This window comes from Podarcis melisellensis (assembly GCF_964234715.1).
Source record: "Podarcis melisellensis genome assembly, chromosome: 10".
Taxonomy (NCBI): Eukaryota; Metazoa; Chordata; class Lepidosauria; order Squamata; family Lacertidae; genus Podarcis; species Podarcis melisellensis.
The window spans coordinates 71,343,460-71,361,000 of NC_138542.1; the positions used below are offsets into that span (position 1 = coordinate 71,343,460).

At 47.3% G+C, this 17,541-nt stretch overlaps 1 protein-coding gene across 1 annotated transcript in view; it reads right to left on the minus strand.

Moving 5' to 3' along the window:
* The window catches only part of STRIP2 (striatin interacting protein 2), a 70,933-nt gene that overhangs the window by 41,192 nt on the left and 12,200 nt on the right, over nucleotides 1-17,541 (minus strand). Inside the window, exon 2 of the mRNA XM_081926938.1 lies at nucleotides 5,506-5,575. Within this exon, the coding sequence (XP_081783064.1) occupies nucleotides 5,506-5,575 (70 nt within the window). The remainder of the gene's footprint in view (nucleotides 1-5,505; nucleotides 5,576-17,541) is intronic.

Sequence of the window (17,541 nt, forward strand, 5' to 3'; positions counted from 1 at the left end):
AAAATTATACGGATAATGCAAGTCTCCTGGCAGATATGGATTAAATCTTGAAAACTGAGGGAAGGCATCGTAAAATCTGATCAGTTCAATGTAAGGAAAAGTAGAATAACTAATAGGAAATACGTACAGTTAAGACTGCCAATAAAGTATAAAGAGAAGAGTTGGAAATCTAATATTTGTGCTGTACATGCAGGATATGTAGGTATGTTGGGTATGTATTACAGTATATGTAATGTATTGTGTTTGTTAAGTTCTATGTAAAATGATGTATAATAAAGATTTTTTAAAAAAATAATAATAATTCTGGGGTGTACCTTTTGGAACTAAGAGTGAAATACTGCGGGAACTAAATATATTGCTGAACCGAGGGTCTTGGTAATAATAAAATAATGATAGTATTATCAAAGCACCAATTTATTTATTAAATATACCATTATGGAGTGCCTTTCATACAAAAATAACAAGGCAGCTTAAAGGATAAAATCAACGTAATAAACCAGTAAAATAGGAAAAATGCATTAAAAACAGCGACCCTACGCACATGCAGATATCAGAGAGATTTTAAAATGTCTAATAAGAGACAATGCCAGATATGCTTTGATGGTATCTAATGTGTCTATTCCCTACAGAAGATTTTGGGGAGGGAGGGAATTATTGGGCCATTCTTGTTTTTATTATTCATTTTGTGTTTTTATATTGTGATTTTATGTTGTGAACTGCCCTGGGACCTGCGGGTATAGGGTGGTATATAAATTCAGTGGTTTACTTTTTCTTTAAAAAAAAATGTTTCGGGGTACTCTCATTTTCCTACTCATATTGAAATACTGCCCTTCAATGAGGCCAAACGTAGATTCACAAAATGTTTAGGGGTATGCGTACCCCCAGGAAAAAAAACTGTATAAATTTAACAACAATTTCCAGGTTTCCCCTTCAGTGCAACAGAGAAAAAGCACGGTGAACATTTAAAAACAATAAATATCTTTTAAAAATAAAATAAAAACACTTTATTTAAAAAATAAAACAGAAACAGCAATTCGGATAATCCCATCCAAGGGTTTAATGATAATATAACATGCTTTTTAATATCTATATGAAGCCGCTGGGAGAGATCATCAGGGGGTTTGGGCTGGGTGTTCATCAGTATGCAGATGATACCCAGCTCTACCTCTCTTTTCAATCAGAACCAGTGAAGGCGGTGAAGGTCCTGTGTGAGTGTCTGGAGGCGGTTGGAGGATGGATGGCGGCTAACAGATTGAGGTTGAATCCTGACAAGACAGAAGTACTGTTTTGGGGGTACAGGAGGCAGGCGGGTGTGGGAGACTCCCTGGTCCTGAATGGGGTAACTGTGCCCCTGAAGGACGAGGCGCGCCGCCTGGGAGTCATTCTGGACTCACAGCTGTCCATGGAGGCGCAGGTCAATTCTGTGTCCAGGGCAGCTGTTTATCAGCTCCATCTGGTACGTAGGATGAGACCCTATCTGCCCACAGACTGTCTTGCCAGAGTGGTGCATGCTCTGGTTATCTCCCGCTTGGACTACTGCAATGGGGCTACCTTTGAAGGTGACCCGGAAACTACAACTAATCCAGAATGCGGCAGCTAGACTGGTGACTGGGAGCAGCCACCGAGACCTTATAGCACCGGTCTTGAAAGACCTCCCAGTATGTTTCCGAGCACAATTCAAAGTGTTGGTGCTGACATTTAAAGCCCTAAACGGCCTCGGTCCAGTAGACCTGAAGGAGCGTCTCCACCCCCATCGTTCAGCCCAGACACTGAGGTCCAGCACTGATGGCCTTCTGGCGGTTCCCTCCCTGCGAGAAGCCAAGTTACAGGGAACCAGGCAGAGGGCCTTCTCGGTGGTGGCACCCGCCCTGTGGAACGCCCTCCCACCAGATGTCAAAGAGAACAACAACCTGACATTTAGAAGACATCTGAAGGCAGCCCTGCTCAGGGAAGTTTTTAATGTGTGACATTTTAATGTATTTTTAATGTTTGTTGGAAGATGCCCAGAGTGGCTAGGGAGACCCAGCCAGATGGGCAGGGTACAAATAATAAAGTATTATTATTATTATTATTATTATTATTATTATTATTATTATTGTCTCCAAGGAGTTTGCCCAGCATCAAAGATGCCATAACTTCCCACACTAAAGGGGGTTGGACTAGATGATCCTTAGGGTCCCCTCTACTATTCTGTGATTCTATGAAAATGGTGGCTGGCAAGCCTTGGCAGGGGAGATTCCCACAGATGTGGCACCACATCCCAAATCTCCCTTCTCCCAGGCATCACTCCCCTAAATTCAAACATGGGACGAGGACCGGATTTAGGGTTGATGAGGCCCTATGCCAGGCATAGGCAACTTCGGCCCTCCAGATGTTTTGGGACTCCAGTTCCCATCATCCCTGACCACTGGTCCTGTTAGCTAGGGATGATGGGAGTTGTAGTCCCAAAACATCTGGAGGGCCGAGGTTGCCTATGCCTGCCCTAAGCTACTGAAGGAAACGGGGCCCTTTCTATGTCCAGCTGTCCTTTGTCAACAACAAATTGTCGCTGGTTTTTGTGTTGAATAGATGCTATATGGTAACTGATGGACCTAATAGGTATCTCAAGCCATCCAACCAGTCCATGCAGAATGTAAAGGTAAAGGGACCCCTGACCATTAGGTCCAGTCGTGACTGACTAAGCCGCTTCTGGCGAACCAGAGCACCGCACGGAAACACCGTTTACCTTCCCGCCGGAGCAGTACCTATTTATCTACTTGCACTTTGACATGCTTTCGAACTGCTAGGTGGGCAGGAGCTGGGACCGAAAGACGGGAGCTCACCCCGTCGCGGGGATTCGAACCGCCGACCTTCTGATCGGCAAATCCTAGGCTCTGTGGTTTAACCCACAGTGCCACATATATCCCTTATGCAGAATGTAGGCACCCTATATATAGAAATGAGCAAACCAGGGATATTTTAGGGAGCAGGCTAGCAGGTGGGGCCCATGACTTACATCATAGAAGCCTACACAACACAAAAACATGGTTGCTGTATGTGGGCTTTGTTGTATTTGTTTTTTATCTTATATTTTGGAAATGTACATCCAGGTTTTTTTCCTATAATTTTTTTTTGGGGGGGGGGCCAAGAGAGTGGGGTCCTAAGCTATAGATTGTTTAGCTTATACATAAATCTAGGACTCAGGCTACGCCTGGTGCTTTTATAAGGCCCAGTGAGAAAGCTCTCTGCCCCAAGGAGCTTACAGGCTAGAAATCTGGGAGCAAGCAGAGGAAAGGAGGCAGCTGTTTGTGTGCAGGGGGGAATTTCTGCATTTACTCAGCTGCTGCAGAACTTAAGCTTAATTACTTCTTGGGCAGCTCTTATGCAGCAGAGTCTCTCTCCTCCCTGCAAATCCTAGCATGTACACATTTAAGAAAGATAAGAAGTGATGGGTTTGTTTTTTCTGCTAGCTGCCAACACAGTGGGGTGGGCAGTGAGCTGAAAATCGCAAGCTTTCAATATCCTGGAAAAATACCTCACCAAATAAACTAATACAGCGTGTTACAACGAAGGGCGTTTGTTTTTCGGAAGCAAATTCCGCCCCACGGAAGGGAACAGCTGACCTACATAGGCAGAGAAAAGCGGGGCAGTTTTGTGCGAATACATGGGGAGGTTTTCTGTTTTACGGCATGAAGCGCTCCTCTCTCTTTTTCCCCATCTGCATTTTCGTCAACAGTTTGGAACGCCAAATGCAACGTCATCATTTTTTTTCAGAATATTCCCCATGACCTGGGCTGCTAAAAAAACATTCCTTTTTGAACAAGCTGACCCAGATGCTTAGAAAGTTTATCTGATTTTAACCGGCTTCCGTATTTTAACCTTTGTATGTTTTAAAGCTGGATGCAGGTGGCGCTGTGGGTTAAACCAGAGAGCTTAGGACTTGCCAATCAGAAGGTCGGTGGTTCGAATCCGGGGTGAGCTCCCGTTACGTGGTCCTTGCTCCTGCCAACCTAGCAGTTTGATAGCACGTCAAAGTGCAAGTAGATAAATAGGTACCGCTCCGGCGGGAAGGTAAACGGTGTTTCTGTGTGCTGCTCTGGTTCGCCAGAAGCGGCTCAGTCCTGCTGGCCACATGACCCGGAAGCTGCACGCCGGCTCCCTCAGCCAATAAAGCGAGATGAGCACCGCAACCCCAGAGTCGGTCACGACTGGACCTAATGGTCAGGGGTCCCTTTACCTTTACTATGTTTTAAAGCAGGCCTGAGGATTGTTCTTACGTTTTATTGTTTTATCTTTTTGGAGACTGCTTTGAGGTCTTTGTTCTTGTTTTTTAAAAAAGGGTCAAGTGCATATAAATATTATGAAATAAATAACTAGATAAATGTGGGTAGAGCGACAAATATGAATTACACTTTCATTCAGAAGGCCAGTTTCTGCACATGGATGGGTGGACAGACAGATGGACAGACTCTCCTGCTCTGTCCTCCCTTCGCTGCAATCCGCATTGTTTTATTGTTCCTGTTGCTGAGGGTTTGTCACGGCCTTTGGCTAGAACAATAAACTCATATTGACTGATTGTAACCTCCACCGACACAAACAAGAGGCATCGAACGGTTAAGGATCAAGGAAACATCCCAGTCCGGCAAAAGTGGTCAAGGAAGGTGCGAAGTAGGGCAGGTGAGGGGTGTGGCCTGGGAGAAAGGGGTGTGGCCCACAGGGGAGTGGCCTAGGGGAAGGGGTGGGGTCCAGTAGGAGGGGTGGGGTCCAGAGGGTGTGGCCTAGAAGGGGTGTGGCCAGGGAAAAGTATGTTTCAGAGAGGGCGTGGCCTGAGGAGGGGGTGTGGTCCAGAGGGGAGTGGCCTAGGGGAGATGTGTGGTCCAGGGGGTGTGGCCTAGGATAAGGGGTGCTTCAGAGAGGGCGTGGCCTGAGGAGGGTGTGGTCAAGGGGGAGTGGCCTGAGGAAGATGTGTGGTCCAGGGGAAGGGGAGTTTCAGATAGGGCGTGGCCTGAGGAGGGGGTGTGGTCCAGAGGGGAGTGGCCTAGGGGAGATGTGTGGTCCAGAGGGTGTGGCCTAGGAGAAGGGGTGTGGCCAGGGGAAGGGGTGCTTCAGAGAGGGCGTGGCCTGAGGAGGGGAGTGGTCAAGAGGGGAGTGGCCTGGGGAAGATGTGTGGTCCAGGAGAAGGGGTGTGGTCCAGGTGAAGGGGTGCTTCAGAGGGGGCGTGTCCTGAGGAGGGGATGTGGTCCAGATGGGGTGTGGCCACAGGCAAAGGGTGTGGATGAGGCAGACTCATGGAGGTGGAGAAGGCTCTTGGCTATCCAGGGCGCAGGCGAGTGTTGCCCTGGTGCTCGAATCCTGCCTGTAGGTTTCCCACTGAGGCCTCTGGTTGGCCACTGTGAGAAGAGGATGCTGGACTAGACAGGCCATGGGCCTGATCCAGCTGGAGGCTCTCCGTATGCTCTTCTGAGCTTCCCTTCCTTGCAGCAAACGGAGCTCAGCGCGCCATCATCCCCGCATGTCCTATTTTACCTGACAGTTCGGCAGCATAGATGTCGGCGTCTCCATACTCAAACTCCAGGTTGGGGCAGTCCACCGAGCCCTGAAACAGAAGACCCAAGTTAGCTGAGGCTGGCACAGCAGACGGCAGGACACACATACGCTGAGGTAACCCAGTGATACGTAACTGGAACTAGAAAAATGGGTTCCGATCCAACAGCTGTGGAATAGCTCTCCCTGTGACTCGACTTCCCTGCTCTGTGAAATGGGCACAGTGGAAAAGTCCAGCGATCAGAATCAAGCAATCAAGAGATCAGTCAACTCTCTAGTACTGGGATAGTGACCCAACCACCACAAAGACCCTGTTGCTCATTGCTAGGTCCTTTGTGGGACCCTGCCTCAAACCCCTCAGCCCCCCCATCTCCTCCCCCCCTTGCAACACACGGCCAAAAAAAAAATATATTGTCCCCTAGCAAAAACCAGGCACCCATTTCCCCCTCATTGCAGCAGCATGGAGCAATTTGAAGCCTTCAATGACATCAGAGCAGCTCAAACAATGGCTGGCGGAGTCTGAGAATCGCCCACCACCCTCAAAAAACCAGTTTTCAACCACGAGATTCAGTCCCTACAGAGCGGTGGCCTTGGGTACAACAGTCCTAACATGACGGGGGTGTGGGAAAACTTTTTCACCACAAAGTCCACATACATTTATAGAGAATCTTCTGAGGGGTCTTGTTCCGGGGTGGGTGGGGCCAGAGGCAAAAATAGGCAGATCAACGGAGGCAATTTTTATCTTTGTGCAGTAGGCTAGTTTCTGCACAACCTCTCTATTCTCCATCTGGATGACCAAGGGAGTTCAGAGACCTCGGTCCCGTCGGACTTGCATTCGACCGATCGACTCTTCTGGTTGAGTCCTCCGACGTGATGAACGACCTGAGCTTTTGATGAGGCTCCAAGCAGGTTCCCCCATTACGTGAGTATCCAGCACGCAGGGAAGGAGCCGAGATAGTACGAGCTACATTGCAAAGAGCGTTTGATTTCTAACTACGCAGACAGAAAAGAAATATACATGCTCTCTCTGTGAAAGCAGAGAGCAACTGAACAACAAAGGAACAGGAAACCAGTAACATCACATCCGTCTCCTGTCTTCCGTGAGACTTCCAACAGTCTGGAATGTCAACAGAGTCTTGTGACTCCAAGAACTGCACAGTGGCAACATACAGAAACCAACAGGTCCTGTATCCCTGAAGGAGCGTCTCCACCCCCATCGTTCTGCCCGGACACTGAGGTCCAGCTCCGAGGGCCTTCTGGCAGTTCCCTCCTTGCGAGAAGTGAGGTTACAGGGATCCTGTGTGAGTGTCTGGAGGCGGTTGGAGGATGGATGGCGGCTATCAGAATGTGCTTGAATCCTGACAAGACAGAAGTACTGTTTCTGGGGGGACAGGAGGCGGGCAGGTGTGGAGGATTCCCTGGTCCTGAATGGGGTAACTGTGCCCCTGAAGGACCAGGTGTGCAGCCTGGGAGTCATTTTGGACTCACAGCTGTCCATGGAGGCACAGGTCAAATCTGTGTCCAGGGCAGCTGTTTACCAGCTCCATCTGGTACGTAGGCTGAGACCCTATCTGCCTGCGGACTGTCTCGCCAGAGTGGTGCATGCTCTGGTTATCTCCCGCTTGGACTACTGCAATGCGCTCTACGTGGGGCTACCTTTGAAGGTGACTCGGAAACTACAACTAATCCAGAATGCGGCAGCTAGACTGGTGACTGGGAGCGGCCGCCGAGACCATATAACACCGGTCTTGAAAGACCTACATTGACTCCCATTATGTTTCCCAGCACAATTCAAAGTGTTGGTGCTGACCTTTAAAGCCCTAAATAGCCTCGGTCCAGTATACCTGAAGGAGCGTCTCCACCCCCATCATTCTGCCTGGACGCTGAGGTCCAGCGCAGAGGGCCTTCTGGCGGTTCCCTCATTGCGAGAAGCAAAGCTACAGGGAACCAGGCAGAGGGCCTTCTCGGTAGTGGCGCCCGCCCTGTGGAACGCCCTTCCAGCAGATGTCAAAGCGATAAACAACTACCTGACATTCAGAAGACATCTTAAGGCAGCCCTGTTCAGGGAAGTTTTTAACGTGTGATATTTTACTGTATTTTTGGTTTTTATGGAAGCCGCCCAGAGTGGCTGGGGAGTTCCAGCCAGATGGGCGGGGTATAAATAATAAATTATTATTATTATTATTATAACCAAGCAGAGGGCCTTCTCGGTAGTGGCACCCGCCCTGTGGAACGCCCTCCCATCAGATGTCAAGGAAATAAGCAGCTATCTGACTTTTAGAAGACATCTGAAGGCAGCCCTGTTTAGGGAAGTTTTTAATATTTAGTGCTGTATTGTTCTTAACACTCGATTGGGAGCCGTCCAGAGTGGCTGGGGAAACTCAGCCAGATGGGCAGGGTATAAATAATAAATTATTATTATATATTATTATTTCAGCAAAGTCGAGCCAGTGAAGATCGTGGCTTGGGAGAGCAGGATGGGATGAATGTCTATGTTTCCTTTTATTTTTTCCCATATTTTTTTCATTGGTTTTTCATTTCACATAAACCAACAAAATACAATAACATTTCATAACCATCTTTCTCACCCCTCTAAGGAGCACTGATTTCCCTCCCTCCCTTCAGCAGGTTTTCTTACTTCAATTCCCTTTCCATAGTTCCTGTGCTGGCCCCGGGGGGAAGGTGACCGTTGGCGTAGTCCAAGTCCGGTCCTGGGTCACTAGCCTGGAAACAGTTCACAAGGAGCGGGGCGAGGTCCGAAGCCGGAAGCCGGAAGCCGGGCGGGGACAGGAACACTGGAGGGTCAGGTCTGGGTCCGGGCAGGAACAGGTACTCAACGACGTTGCTCCCGCAACCTGGGACCGGGCTGACTGGCTTTTATCTTCTCTGAGGCCAGGGGCGGTCCCGGCCCCCAGGAGACCCGCCTCTCCTGGCCTTAAGGTGAGCACTCCTCCTGGGAGAAACCAGTTCCCTTCGCCTCTCTGCCCTGAGCCTCTGCAGTTCAGGAGAGGCTGAAGGGTTACTGGGCCCAGGGGGAGACTCACCTGTAGGCACTGAGTCCTCAACCACCTCTGGAGCCAGAGTGGATTCACCTGGTGCCTGCTCCTGAGGATCCGGCACAGGTGCAGGCGCGTCAGAATCAAGGCCCTGCCCCAGTTCAGCCGGCCCTGGAGGCGGGGACTCCTGTGCAGGCTAGGATTCCTCCGGTTCAGCCTCTCAATCGGATTCCCAGGCCATTACAGTTCCTAAATAATATCCAGTCCATGTCATAAGATCAGACCTGCTAACGTCTTCAAATTTCTACAGTTATTACTTATATAGTCCATAAATTTACTCCAATCTCTTTGAAATTTTGTTTCCTCTTGATTACGAATCCTGCAGGTCAGTTTTGCTAATTCCGCATAATCCACCATCTTCGTCTGAACTCCTCTACCGTTAGTAATTCCTGTACTTTCCATTTTTGGGGTAACAAGGTTCTGGTGGCAGTCGTAGCGTACATAAATAGTCTTTGATCTACCGTACTTTTTCAATTTCCTCTCCCATCAAGCCCAGCAAAAAAGGCTTCCGTTTTGTGGGGGAAGTAGATTTAAACATCTTTTTCAGTTCATTATAAATCAGTTCCCAAAACTGTTTCATTTTCTCACATGTCCACCACATGTGAAAAAAATCCCCGTCCTTCTCTTTACATTTCCAACAGATTTCACTACTCGTCATATACATTTTTGACAGGTGTTAGGTACCGGTGATAGCGGCCATGAAATTAAAAGACGCCTGCTTCTTGGGAGAAGAGCAATGACAAACCTAGACAGCATCTTAAAAAGTAGAGACATCACCTTGCCGACAAAGGTCCGTATAGTAAAAGCTATGGTTTTCCCAGTAGTGATGTATGGAAGTGAGAGCTGGACCATAAAGAAGGCTGATCGCCGAAGAATGGATGCTTTTGAAGTGTGGTGCTGGAGGAGACTCTTGAGAGCCCCATGGACTGCAAGAAGATCCAACCTCTCCATTCTGAAGGACATCAGCCCTGAGTGCTCACTGGAAGGACAGATCGTGAAGCTGAGGCTCCAAGACTTTGGCCACCTCATGAGAAGAGAAGAGAAGACTCCCTGGGAAAGACCCTGATGTTGGGGAAGATGGAGGGCACAAGGAGAAGGGGACGACAGAGGACGAGATGGTGGGACAGTGTTCTTGAAGCTACCAGCCTGAGTTTGACCAAACTGTGGGAGACAGTGGAAAACAGGAGTGCCTGGCGTGCTCTGGTCCAGGGGGTCACAAAGAGTGGGACACGACTAAACGACTAAACAACAACAACAGGTACCGGGACGTCGATCTTTCCTGACTTCTGCTAGACATGTCCCAAAGGGATCGAGATGTCAGGATCTTTGTGGGATGGAACTGAGTGTAGGCGGGAGCAAATTTCTAACCCCATTCATAGCACCCATTAGCCTTTTAATGATGGCTGCTGGTTAAGCTATGACCTACATGGGACAGCGTCCCCTTAGGCTACTATCAGGGCTCTTTTCCCCCTATAGAATATTACTGGGGCACAAACAATTTGTGGAATAGGGGAGAAGAGAAGGAGTGTCACTCACTGAAGGGCTTTCAACCATTAGCTATTGACTTCCATCCTTTAAAAAGACAAACAACAATGGTTCATTTCTACTGCACCTCCAAGGTCTGCTCAAGCCATGTCTGTATCCCCTCATCATTTGCAGGGAAGCTGCTATCCTCATTTTGGAAGCAAAACGGTAAAGAGAGCAATTGGCCCGAAGCCACTCAGGGTTGCAGAACTCGAACTCGCAACTCTGGAATAACAGGCACAGAAGGTGCTGGTTCACAGGGTTAAATTGTGATTACTGACCGCCGGGTCTTTATTCTCACATTCCAGAATTTTAGAAGCCGGTCGCCGATTCTGAGCTCAGGCAGGTACCAAATCTTTGGCTGCAGGTCTCTAGTGCTTAATGAGTGATATAGGCATAGCTGTCAACTTACAGATTTGAAAATAAGGGACCAGCAGCCTTGGAAATAAGGGATCAGCAGCCAAAATTAGGGAATTTCCAAGCACAGGTATGTTCGAGTTCTGAGCCCCTCTGAGCCAAAGGCAGAAAGCCCAGCCAGCAGCCAAACGAAGCCTCAAGCGGTGGTTCCCACAGCGCAGCAACCCGGCAAAGGGGATGCAGCAAGGGAAACCACCGTCCCCTCTCCGCTGGGAAGCGCTGAGCAAAGGAGAGTCCTCAGGCAACGTGGCCGATTTGATCGGCACAAGGCAGGCAAGCTCCACCCCCCAGTCGTTCTCAGACTCCTTATTGGGTGAGCAACCCAGTTGGAGCCTCCCTCCTCCCTGGCCGGCAGGGAGGGATGGAGGGAGAGGAGCTGCTTCCTTTGAAACCCGGGAAATTTAAGGGACATCATCAATAAGGGACAGCAGCGGGACACGGCGCTGGGATAAGGGACTTTCCCGCCAAATAAGGGACGCTTGCCAGCTATGGATATATGCAGCCTCACTCTGTTTTAGGGCCAGGGGCCGGATTCTGTATCCCCTCCTGGTTTTCTCTCAGACCCAGATTAATTGAAGGACACGAATGCTGTCTATTCTCTCTTTTGGGGATAAAACACACAACCTGAAAATAATTGGAAAGGAGCAGAGACGCGTTGTCTGAATTCTGTGAGATTACGCAGACGTCAAGGGATTCAAAGCTGGTTAATATAATCCTGGAGGTGTGGAGAGCAAGGAAGCATCTTTGACAGGAAGGCCATCAGAATAAATCACACCAAGTAGCTCTTACTGGATTCTACTGAAGAAAGCTTCACCGCCTGTGTACATAAAAATGCCTCAGATACGAAAGCGTTATAAAACTGCATTTCTTTTCTTCTTTTTAAAATTTTAACACTACAGCACGGAAAGTCGTCAGAGAGATGCGGTGCCACAACTGAAGAAGGATACTGACAAACTGGAAGACACGCAAGGGAGAAAAAAGAAATTGTTATTTAGTAGAATAGAATTATATTCTGGAAACGTGGGAGATTACAAGGGGTAAAAAAAAATATGGATGTACCATGCTATATTAGAAGCAAAAAAACTTGATTTGATGAATTGGAAGAGCCGCGAAAAGATTCCATTGAGCACATGGATTGATAAAATTGGACAAGTTCCCTGTAACGTGGCTTCTCACAGGGAGGGAACCGCCAGAAGGCCCTCAGAGCTGGACCTCAGTGTCCGGGCTGAACGATGGGGGTGGAGACCCAACCATGAGGCAAGATGAGGCAAGTGCCTCAGGCAGCAGGATCCACAGGGGCAGCAGATCCCAATGCTGATCTTTATCCTGAGAGATCTGCATTGGTTCCCAGGACGTTTCCAAGCACAATTCAAAGAGCTGGTGCTTACCTTGAAAGCCCTAAACGGCCTCAGTCCTATATACCTGAAGGAGCATCTCCACCCCCATCGTCTAGCCCAGACACTGAGGTCCAGCTCCGAAGGACTTCTGGCGGTTCCCTCCCTGCGAGAAGGCAAGTTACAGGGAACCAGGCAGAGGGCCTTCTCGGTGGTGGCGCCCTCCCAGCAGAAGTCAAGGAAATAAACAACTATTTTAATTTTAAAAGACATCTGAAGATGGCCCCATTTAAGGAAATTTTTAAAAGTTTGATGCTGTATTGTGTTATTAATATTCTTTTGGGAGCCGCCCAGAGTGGGCGGGGTATAAATAATAAATTATTATTACAGTGGTACTTTGGGATGAGAACAGGATCACGTGTGCAGGTCGCGTTTTACCACTTCCGCGCATGCGCGTGACGTCATTTTGAGCGTCTGCGCATGTGCGAGCGGCAAAAACCAGAAGTAATACATTCTGTTCAATCCGGGTTGCCGCGGAGTGCAACCCGAAAGCTCTTAAGCTGAAGTTCATTCAACCCGAGGTATCACTGTATTATTATTATTGCCTCCTTGTTGCTGATGTGGCTCTTCACTCACCCCTTCTTCCCTGGCGGGAAAGAGATGTCGTTTTGTGGTTTGCCTCAGGCGCCAAAATGTCCTGGGCCGGCCCTGATAGGGCAGTTTCCTACTCCAGGACCAAGGATTTTCACAAAGCCTGCACACAAACTCAGCCTTTGAGCGCAGGCTCCGGACGGACGTCCACCCACTGCGCGAAGTAAGGTGGCCAAGGAGTTTGAGTTACAGATAGGTAGCCGTGTTGGTCTGCCATAGTCAAAACAAAAAAAATTCCTTCCAGTAGCACCTTAAAGACCAACTAAGTTAGTCCTTGGTATGAGCTTTCGTGTGCATGCACACTTCTTCAGATACACACTTCTTCAGATACTTCAGATACAAGGAGTTTGGATATTTCACCATGAAAAAGGGGGAAGGAGCTTTATCCAAAAGGCTGCAATGCCATCATCTGCACTGGTCACCGGTTACTGCAGAAAGATCGTGGCCGCCACCATCTCCTTGAATTTCACACACACGGTTTCAGATCAAGTCGGGTCCTTGATTTGCAGCCAAATATTTTGCGAGAAAGCTTTGGTTGCATAACATGCAGCAAAGAATCAACACTTAAGGCATAGGCAGGCGGTGGGGAGCGAGAAGGAAGCTCACAGATTTGCTGACAAAGTGAGTTTTGGGGGTATTAAAGACAACCGAGGGCTCAGTTAATTAACAAGCCCCATCATGTCGGCGTTTGCTCACCCCCAACGAATGCAGGGCAGAGGCAATTTTGGGAAAGGTGGAATGGCAAGATGGATTTGTCGGCCGTGGCGCTTTTTTTTTAGTAGCCCGATCCTGTCCGTTTGAACAGACAATGGCCAATCATTGTGTGATAGGAATTTTATGGTCTTAGATATATGGTAATGTTCATAAGTGTACCAACCTTACACTTATGAACATTACCATATATCTAAGTTCATAAGTGTACCAACCGGGACTTCCGGGTCGGCGCCATCGCCGAATGGCGGGCTCCCTCCGAGCTCCGGAGGGAGCCTGCTCGGCAGGGGCTGGGTCCTACCGCACCGGCGATGCGGGGACCCTCAAAAACCACGGCCAGAGTGAGGCCGTGGACATGGAGACTCGGCTGGCACCGTTAGCGCCCTCCCGGCTCGTGAAGGAGCCTTTTTAAAGGCTACGGATCGGGCGCCGGGGAGAAGCGTGGTGCTTTGAGTTCTCTGCTATCCCTGCCGAGCGCAGCCGCATGCCATCCGGCGGAGAGCGCTGACTTCTTCTATTGAAAATTTGGACCTAAAAGAAGAACCCGTGAGTAATTGGATTATGGATTAAAAAAGAGGGATAAATTTTTAAAATCTGGAGCGAACGGGGGAGGTGGAAAAAAGGAAGTCAGCCTACCCCTTAATTGTAGAAGAGCCAAAACAAAGGACTTAACGACTAAGATCGAGCGTATCTCTATCTTCATGAATTAGCAACTTTGCGAGGGAAAATTATAAGACTGTGCTGGAGGAGAAAAGTGGAATTTGTATTAAAAAAACAACCCCCCCCCCGGAATCCCTGGAGTGATCCGCGAAACTACCTGGGGAAGAGCATCGGGAGTTTTGACAGCTGTCAAAGGCTGTCAAAACGGAAGAATAAAGCAGGGACTTTGCTTTGAGGACTTTGCCGGTTACATTTGTTTTAAATTGTATACAAATTGTTTCAAATAAGGATTTACAAACTATTTGGACTAATGGATTTGATCTGGAAGGGAACTTAGTTACTGCGATCCACCTAGAGGAGCTGAGCGACATTGCATGTGTTTTTCTTAGGAAACCTGAACAGTTGTAACTTTTAATCTCTTGGGAACTGCAGAAATGGAACATTGTTTTGTCTACAGAGGGCTACAAACTACAGGAAACAATGGATTCTTTAGTTGGAAAACGAAAGGGACATGACATAATGTTTTGCTTCTGAATAACAAGCCTCTGCAGAAAATAAGAAGGTCATGGAAAAAGAACATTTTTGCGGGAAAACAGGGAAACAGAAGGAGGAGAGAGAATGACAAGAATATGGAAACATCATGAACTGGACAGAATTGGGAACATTTGGGACATCCAGATTTGACAAGCTTATGGAAATTAAATGGGAGTTTCTTACTCCTGGATATAAAAATCTGGATAGAAAAAATGGGCCCCTTTTTGAGACAGACTCCTTCCAAGATTGGACATTTGTAATTAAATATGACTGGCAAACTACTAGAGGGACATGGATTAAGCGGGTAGGAACTTCAGGAAGACATTAGGATGAAGGGATAGAAGGAACACAACAGAGAAAGGGGGGAGGGAAATTTGGAATCCAAAGGTTGTAAAATTATTTTCTTATCTTTATATCTTTTTTTCTTTTTTTATAAAATTTTGAAAGGGGGAACTCGTGGAAGGGAAAAAATCGATCTTAGGGGATGGGAACTTGGAAAAATTGGGTTATTGATGTTAAGTGAGTCATGGGATAAAAACTTGTTGAATTTAATTGCTTATTCGGAAGATTTGGAACGCAATTGGGGGCGGGAAGGGGAAGTCCTGGCTTTGGTTTTGGAAGAAAGTGTATGAATTGGATCTAATTTGTTTTTAATTTGGAAAATCTTAATAAAAATTATATTAAAAAAAAACAAACATAAGTGTACCAACCAAGCACATACATAGATCAGCACAGGAAGGCCAACCTGGAACCATTTTGATTTCTAAACTGAGCAAATGTTTTCTCTGCAAGGTCAAAATGGAAAAGCCTCCCCATTGTCTTTTCCTTCACAAATCCTGTCTTAAGGGTATGTCTGTGTTTGAAGAGGGTGTAAGCCAGCGACATGGCCCAGGAACTAAGTATTTATCGCTACAAAAGAATGGCCAGGCTACCCAGGAAATTCAATCAAGTAACCTGCCAGACAGGAGATAAACAACAACAGGAGAAAAACAACATTCAAATTTCTGTTTTAGACCTCCTTTTCTGTGATGTAGGTGTGATGTATCTGAGGGGTGCTCTTAGGTTACACCCCTTCTGTGATGTATGTATGATGTTTCTGGGGGTGGTCTAGTTCTACAGGATGGCAATTTCAAAAGTCTTTATAAGGCCTTGCATGCCATTTTTCTGGGTCCCTCCTCCGTCTCCTGCAGGTGAGGGGAGCACCCTGTTGCAACAGATCAATAAAGACCAAGCCTACAGGCTGCTGTTTTGCTCCAAGTTATCCTGGTTGGCGTCTTTGTTTTTGTCCAAGGGAGCCCTCGGATTTTTCCGTTAACAATTGCAAGGAGAAAGGGAGAGTTAATTGACTGGAACCTCCATGACAGATTACGGTTGCATAAGGCTGCATTTGCAGTGTGCTGCAACAGGCGAGATAGATGCAAATAAACACACACAAATTCTCTCACAATTAGGGAGAAACACACCAATTGAACAAGAAAGCCTCCGTTTTAAACCTCAGCTTCTTTCCACTTGAGAACTAATCTCCTAAATCCAGTAAAATTCTTCCCACTTTGACCTTCACTGAAGTTTCCTAAACAACGACCTTGGCAGTTGCAGCCGCCCAACAGCAGCAAACACTTTCCAAAGTACGGCAACGTGATTTACAAAGGGCTAAATTCACCAGCAACGGATCTGAGCTGTGTTGCAAAGTGTGCTGCTTTCATCTAAAAATTCTGGTGGGTTTTGTTTGTTCGCTCGCTTCAGACTTTGTAGAACTTTTTGGGTTGTGTCTTGCTAAATCCTAACAGAAGTCACAACGAGGCTTCTTTGCAAATTCATTCAGCTAAGCTTCGCTGTGGTTGTTCCAGGAGACAGCTCAGGCTAAAGGTCTTTTCGAAAAACCCCGGCTCAGAATCTGCAGAGAAGAAAACTCAAATCTACTGCTTCACCGCCTCGAAGCAGGGTCATCCAAAACATCTTCTTGTTTTGGGGAACAATCCGCTAGAAAAAGTTTTCCTGCACCAGCAGCTCCAATTTATTTCAATGAGATTTGCGTAGGAAGAAATTCCTGGAGGATTGTGCCCTCTGCCTTCGCAAACACAAACAGGAATATTTAAAGGCCTTTCTCGGTTTTTGTTTCATCATGGCACCAGCTTAGGTGACTGTTATGTACTGAAGTTCTCACCCTGGGCCAGCAGGGGGATACTGTAGATAGTTTCCACTCAGGTCCACATATGCAAATAAGGGCTTGAAAGTGACGTTCAGTGATTGGATAGTTAGAGAAAGTTGTTACTGTTGCGTTGTACTGGAGCTCTATATAAGCAGGCTGCCTGAACCCTTCAGTTCAGTTCTGTTCTGGCCTGTGAATAAACAAGAGCTGTTTGAAGAATCGCTGTGTTGTCTGATATGTTCACCCACAACTTAACAGTGAAATTTAAAGAAGAGTTTCGATCACCCTTCATCAACCTGGTTCCTCCCAGATGTTTTGCACTACCACTGGGGCTGATGGGAGCTGTATTCCAAAATCTCTGGATGGGACTAGTTTGGTGAAAGCAGATTTAGATGCTCATATAAAGGTCCAACAGCAGTTATCAGGTACAGACTAGATGGAACAAGAGTGTTTGGAATAACTTCATAGCCCTGTCACAGCAAGAAAAATGATGTCATCTGTTGGGAGTTTACCTCAGTGAAGACCTTACTTGGAAAATAAATACAACCCAGGTGGTTAAGAAAGCCCAGCAGAGACTCCATCTCCTCAGAGTCTTGCGGAATAACAATGTCAATCAACATTTGATGATCTCCTTCTACCGCTCCACAATAGAAAGTGTCCTTTCATCATCACAGTGTGGTACGCTGGTTTGACATCAACTGATAGGAAGTGCCTACAGAGGATGGTGAATACAGCACAAGATATTATGGGCTGTCCTGTGAATCTGCTGGGTGAAATAGCAGAAGAACGTTGCCTCAGGAGAGTGAGGAAAATTCTCAGGGATGATTATTCACACCCTGGCCGGCACTTTCTTGATCTCCTGCCCTTGGGCAGAAGATATAGAAGCATGTTTAGTTGCACCAACAGGGTAAAGAACAGCTTCTATCCATGGGCTGTCAGGCTGCTGAATGAAAAGATAACAACAGGGCAACTGACTTGCGGG